The 6,495-nt window shown below is 47.7% G+C and overlaps 1 protein-coding gene across 1 annotated transcript; it reads right to left on the bottom strand.

The window, feature by feature from the left end:
* Positions 1 to 410: 410 nt before the first annotated feature.
* Positions 411 to 6,400, bottom strand: PXMP4 (peroxisomal membrane protein 4). Its single transcript, XM_039563427.1, has 4 exons — positions 6,237 to 6,400; positions 5,841 to 5,903; positions 5,081 to 5,279; positions 411 to 4,171 (listed from the first exon to the last, which is right to left on the bottom strand). The coding sequence occupies exons 1-4, from the start codon at positions 6,365 to 6,367 to the stop codon at positions 3,908 to 3,910; spliced, it is 657 nt and encodes a 218-aa protein (XP_039419361.1). The 5' UTR covers positions 6,368 to 6,400; the 3' UTR covers positions 411 to 3,907.
* Positions 6,401 to 6,495: the final 95 nt, after the last annotated feature.

Genomic DNA, 6,495 nt, shown 5'->3' with positions numbered 1-6,495 from the left:
AGGGCAAGGAAGTCTCACAGCACCAGTATCAAAGCTCCTCTGCACCCTCTCCACCCTGGCACAGGATGCCCAGAGAAGCTGGGGCTGCCCCTGGATCCCTGGCAGTGTCCAAGGCCAGGCTGGACAGTGCTTGGAGCACCCTGGGATAGTGGAAGGTGTCCCTGCCCATGGCAGGGGTGGGATGGTTTTTAAGGTCCCATCCAACCCAAACCATCCCATGATTCTGTGAAAAATGCCCTGAACAGGGACATTTCTCTGGTTATTGCACAGACACAGGGATGGTGGCCAGGACAAATCCCACTGTCCCATTACAGACACAGGTTCACACCTTCCAGCAGCCCCAGCCTCCTCGAGCCCTTCTCTGCAGCACTAAATGGACAAACACAGGTTTTTCTTTCAGAAATACCCTCTCCTTCACTGCCAGCATCCAACACGGCACAGAAAACCTCCTCTAACCCAAATGTCAGGCAGCTGTCTAATTTTCACCTTTGTTAAATAATGCAATTGTCCCGGAAAGGGTTCTCCAGCCATCCCCAGAGCCAGCCCCAGCACACAAGCTGTCCTCCAAAGGGAAGGGAAGCACAGTGGGTATGCCAGGGCAGCAGGCAGCGGCAGTAAATAACCCTGAGCCTGCTTTGTTCCTTCATAAAATAAATGATTAATAGCCCAGGATAGTCAGGCTGCTTGAAAAGCTCAGAATTGCTGAAAACTTTTGATCAGTTTGATTCATTAACCTTTAAAACTGCCTCTAAGAGAGGCTTAAAATCTGAGGGAGAAGCATCATTTTAAACACCTCAATTTTATCCAGTGATCCTCTCTTTTGACAAACTGAGCTAAGACTGAGACACTCTGCTCCTCTTTAGACACTCAGCATCAGTCAGGTGTCAAGGGAGAAATAACAAGGGAAAATAAAGTTGCTGTAGACAAACAACCCCATGTTCATCTTAAAATTCAAAACCAGTCGGGGCTTCGGGGGAGAAAATAGCCCTTCTTTGTGATTCTTAAGCACTTGGCCGATTCGCAGGTGGCTTCCCAACTGTCTCTTTATTTCTTTTGCTTTTAATGCTAATAAAAAAGGAACCCAAACAGGGCACTCAATTCCCCACACAATGCCCTGGGGGAGGGCAGGGAGTGTCACTTACAGATCCCAAAAGTCTGACTCAGACAAATTACTTCTAGTTCACTTCCCTACTACACGCCTGCATTGTTCCAACACCTTGGCAGCAGAAGGGGCTCATCCCCAGCTATCTGGTCCCAGGAACAGCCATGGGGGCTGATGTCATTAAGGAACTGCCCCAATTACTTCCCTGGGGAAAGCAGTGACTTGCAGCTTAACGTCCTGGCCCAGCACAGCGGGAAAACCAACCGTCAGCAAAGTCCCAAAGGCTGTGCTCCCGGGAGGAGCTGCAGCTTCCAGGGATGGCAGCTGCCTCCTGGAGCTCAACTGCAGATGGTTGGAGGCATGGGCAGGGTTTCCTTAGAAAGTGAGAGATTCCCAAGAGAAAAAGGGCGTTTTGAACCAAGGGTAAGTCGTGGTCACTGCCGCCAGGCTGATTCCAGACACTGGTTTTTGGCTGGGATTTATTTTCTAGAGAGGACAGAGAGCAGTGTGAAAAGGTCAGGAAAGGGCACTTGTCTTTCTCATGGACACAGAAGTGCTTCACCAGCAGCCACAGCAGTACAATCCCCAGCAAAGGAAAATTATTGCACCTCTGAGGGAATCACAAGGCTTTCTCAGAGAAAGAAATGCCAGCTACAAATTAAACAGATCAAAACCTTCTCACAGACACCCAGCTCACAGAACCAGCCCACAGCATCCTTCACTGCAGTAATTACACATGGTCAAGGATTTGTGAGTTTAATAGTTTTAGGGAGCAATTCCCAAGCTACAGCTGTCAGCTTGTGGAAGGATTTTCTGAAATCCCATCAAAGCTTGTAGGAATTCAGCAATATTAGCAGAATACCAGTGCTCTTACTTGGAACAATATTGAGGCTTCTGACAGAAAAATTGTGATGCTTCAAATACCCAGCAGTGGTGGAAATAAAGATGTTTATAAAGGAATCAGATCTCACCTGTAGCTTCAGCAGTTTTTCTGTATTGAATCTTTATGCTTATCTATACAGAGAAAAATATTTAACTGGAAGAAACAAACCCAATTCCTAATTTTTCAGCTTTCCTGGGGTCTGATTAAATATTGATGGATGTTCCAATTCAATTATTCAGTCCAGACTGTAATAGCAGTTAATTAGAAGTTAGCAATGAAATTAGAAGTTAAAGGGATCATAGAGAGTTATTATGACAAAGAACTATCTTGGTTTTTGGGCACCATGTACATCATGGATTCACATGGACAAAGAAAAGTGGAAAAATAAAGAGCAGAGAAGCACTCTGATTATGTGCAACAGCAATAAAGGAGTTTAGGAGGACAAGGAAAAATGACTTAAGAAGAAATTCAGAATTTTTTTCTACTCAGAAGCTCCCTGAAGTTAAATGTACTGTTCCAGCTGTACCACTAAATAGGAGAAATTGCCAGAGCCTGGAGGGTAAAGAAAGCTCAAAAGAAGATGAAGGGAGCATCAGCAGGATTATGCAATGACATGGGCAGGTCAGGAAAAAGCAGGTGGATACAGGGAAAGTGAACAAATAGTCCCAACAGAGCCAAAAGGGAACAGGGAACTTAATGATTCTCTTGGAAATATCACCCCATCAAACCAGTGTACCAGGAATTATTTCAATGCACATCATTGAGTGAACTGTGTAGTGTTATATGGCCCTGTACCTTGCATTATTGAGTGTGAGTTCATTAATTGATTAATTAAACCAGTTTTTGTGCTTTCTCAGCTATCTAGTCAATATTCTGCCACAGCCCAGTGTGTCCTGCCCTATGCTGGGGCTCAGCTCAGTTTTTGAGAGGAAGATAATTAATAAATTAATTCATGGCCTCAGCCTGGCTCAGCAACGAGCCTGCACAAACCACAGGTACAAAATCGGATTCAAATCTGGTTACAGCCAACACGTGCCACTGGTGTGAAGGGCAGATTCTGGACCTCAGAGAAACCCTTTCCATGTTCCACCAAAATAAAAGTGCTTGTTAAATGTTGCTCCCTCGGACACACAAAGTCCCCAGCATGAGATCCAAGGCCTGGCTGTGGAGGAGCCCAAGTTGTGTAACTGTTTTTGGTATTAAGTTCAAGTACCTTTAAAGAGCTTTACAAACAAGTTTAAAAGAATTACAGAGTATTCAGTAGTGCACTTTGCAGAGGCACAGATTCAGCCCAAAATGCCAAGCAAAAATGGTCTTTCCAAGCCTGATTTACCAGGCTTGTGCAAGACAATCTTAACAGTTTTATTCTCACATATTTTATTGTCTCCCTGAGGGAAAACTCTCGAGGAACTCTCTCAAGGAGCACACAACTGTCCTTGTAATAGTTTAAACAGGATTTCCAGCCATCCACAGCAATCAAGAAATGACGGCCCTGCTTTCAAAGCTCAGCAGGTTCCCCACTCCCTTCGCTCCTCGAACACACCACGGTGAGCACAGCAGCACAGAAAAAACCACTTGTGAACATTCAGATGAGCTCTAGAAGATGTTTTCATACTCTCCACTTAGTGTCAGGCTGTCATTTTATAAATATATTTAGTTTTTAAAAAGCAAACCCCAATGCCACACTTGTAGGGAAAATAAGGCCTCTTAAAAAAGACTGCAACAAGTTTCTTTGGGGTGCATGCTTGCTCAAAAAAGGAGCCAAAAGACTGTGCAGAACATTCTGGCCAGGAGACAACAGCCAACTCTGCTTGATAAATGTTAATTAAAAAAAAAATCACAGGTCAAGAGCAACAGAATAACCTTTTCCCTCAGCTGCTGGGGGGTCCCATCCCATTCCAAGGCATTTGACAGTGAAGCACCTACTTGCTGTCTGTCCTTTTGTTGTAAATGAGGAAGTCAGACAGGTCGTGCCACACCTCACTGTCCTCGTACAGGTAGGTCATGGAGGACTGCAGGGAGGGCTGCAGAGTCTCCTTGTGGTATTCAAAGAGCCACAGGACTGTTCCCCACACCAGGGCAGCCACGAGAGGGAAGGGATCCTGCTTGGGCTGTGGGATGTAGCCCTTTTCCACAGCCAGCCGAGACAAACCGAACAGGATCCGGGACAGCAGGTACATGATGATCTGAGGAGGAGAAACCCAGAGAGCAGGGGGTTAGTACTGAGCACAGCCAGCTCCAGGGATTCAGAACTGACAACCCAGCCAAGAGGGGCAGGAACAATTCACCCACTTCAAAGCAAGCAGGCTGTAATTTCCCGTATCAGCAGGCTGCAAAACCACGGGTGTTTGTGTCTTCCCCATGGCCTCAGAGTCCTGCTGCTCTGATTTAGCAATCAACAGGCTGCACTTCACACAACACATCTGTGCAGCTGCACAACTTTTGTCTTTGCCCAGTTCCTGCCACCTCAGATGCACTGATGCAACAGTCCCAGAGCAGTCCTGCCAAGCAGGTGTGAACTGAGGAGTCTGGACACAGCCTAACACCACACTGAAGGCCTGGCTTAAGTCAAGCGCTTTGGATTAATCTGCACCTCTGTGCTTCACTCATTGGTTTGTGACTGTGTGTTAATGCCCAGCTTTAAATCAAACATCCCCTGAGCAACTCTGCTCAGTTTAACCAGTTTAGTTGTCAGTTTAACCAGTTCAGTTCAGTGCAGCTCTAACTCATCAAGTTCTACACTCACAACACTCCAGACCAGGAGCACACAGCACACAGGCAGTGACCACAGCTCAGGTGACAGATGGGATAACCCCACATCTTTGGATAACCTGACTGCCCTTCCCAGGAGCTCAGTGCAGCTCTGGAGGCAAACCTGGGCTTCCAGCACTCCAACTGCCCACACTGTTCATGGCAGACACACAACTACCTCTGGGATTTGAGTGCAGAGCAGTCGAAACAGCAATCTGTGCAAAGAATACAATAAAAGAGCAATGCTATGTGGTCAGAACCACCAGAAAAAAGGTGCCACCAACCACTTCTTGACACACCTGTTGTTTTTCCTGGCCAAAGAAACTTTCAGCAAGTGCCTTTACCTGGCTGTTGATGGGATTGTTGTCACCAAACACCAGCCAGCCCCCAATGCAGGCTGCAAGGAAAGAATGAAATGGGATTTTTTTCCCCTGCAGCCGGGACTGCGCTGCCAGGAGCCCCTTGTAGGTGAACACAAAATAGGCCAAGTTCCGGGAATGAGCGTATGTAGCCTGGGCAATGGATTTCAGTTTCTCCCTTAAACTGAAGGAAAGAAACAGACAATTAGGAGAGCGAAAAGGCTGGACCCCTGCACTCACTCAGCTTGGTCACTGCACTCCTGACCTACACTGATGGCTTGCGCACTGCAGGAATGTCTTGGGAAGGAGAAATCCCCTCACCTCTGGCTCACTCATCAGAACAGCCCTACCCAGACTGTGGACTGTGCCTCTGTCTAATTTTACCACTACTCAAACAGCTCTTTAAGTTTTTGGTTTTTGTTTTTTTTTTTTACTAAATGCAAACCTCTGGCACTCAAGGAAAGGCACAATGTGCACAGCCATAGCCTGGGTTCCCATATTTCCACACAGAACAGAACATTGCTGTTGGCATCTGCTAATCTGCCCTCTGGTTCTCATCAACGATTCCTTAAGTGATTAACCCCCTCATTTATATATATTTGTATGTGCTTCACTATCAGAACAAGGCTCAACCATGGCTCACACATCCTTCTGCTTTTTAAACACTCTAGAAACATGAAAAGCAGACAGCTAGAATGAAAACGTTTAAAGCAGCAATACAGAAATGCAGAATTAGGGTTCATACCTTCCACTCTTGAACAGGAAAGTCATCACCAGAGCGTGCGGGGCACGGATTTTGGCTCCATAACTGCAAAGGTGGACAGATATTTCATAGAGATTGTTTTATACTATTTCTATTGTGTTTTTATTCTATTAACAGCCGAAAAAGGCTACTTAGCCAAATATCTATTGCTTTTAAGCTAGCCCAGCAGCACAGCAAACCGCGAGGAGCCCAGCCAGAGAGAGAAGAGCACGCGCACCTCAGCGAGCCAGGCCCGAAGGGGACCCCAAACCCAGCTCAAACCACCCCAACTGCAGGTGAGGGAGGCGGAATCGCCTCCGCGCACCCCTCCCACAGCATCCCCGGCCTCCCCACCGAGCGGGGGGACCGAGAACCCGTCTCCCCGTGCCCGGCACTCACACAGCGCCGTTGCGGAAGCCCTTGATGACGGCGAGCGCGGCATGGTAGCGGCGCTTCTGCAGGAGCGCGTTGGCGGCGCGGAGCAGAGCGCGGAACGACTCCGCACCGCCCGCCATGGCACCGCCGGCCATGGCCCCGCGCCGCGCGCCGCTTCCGGGGGCGGTGCCCCGCCCGCCGCGTTCATAGGCTCACACTCCTGTCAATCACTGTTCTCGACCAATAAGCGGTACCACGTCACCCTCTCATTGGTGAGGAGCAC

The sequence above is a fragment of the Corvus cornix genome, chromosome 20 (genome assembly GCF_000738735.6).
Source record: "Corvus cornix cornix isolate S_Up_H32 chromosome 20, ASM73873v5, whole genome shotgun sequence".
Classification (NCBI taxonomy): domain Eukaryota; kingdom Metazoa; phylum Chordata; class Aves; order Passeriformes; family Corvidae; genus Corvus; species Corvus cornix.
The sequence above is the reverse complement of the archived record's forward strand: the minus strand, read 5'-3'. Positions and strand labels throughout refer to the sequence as shown.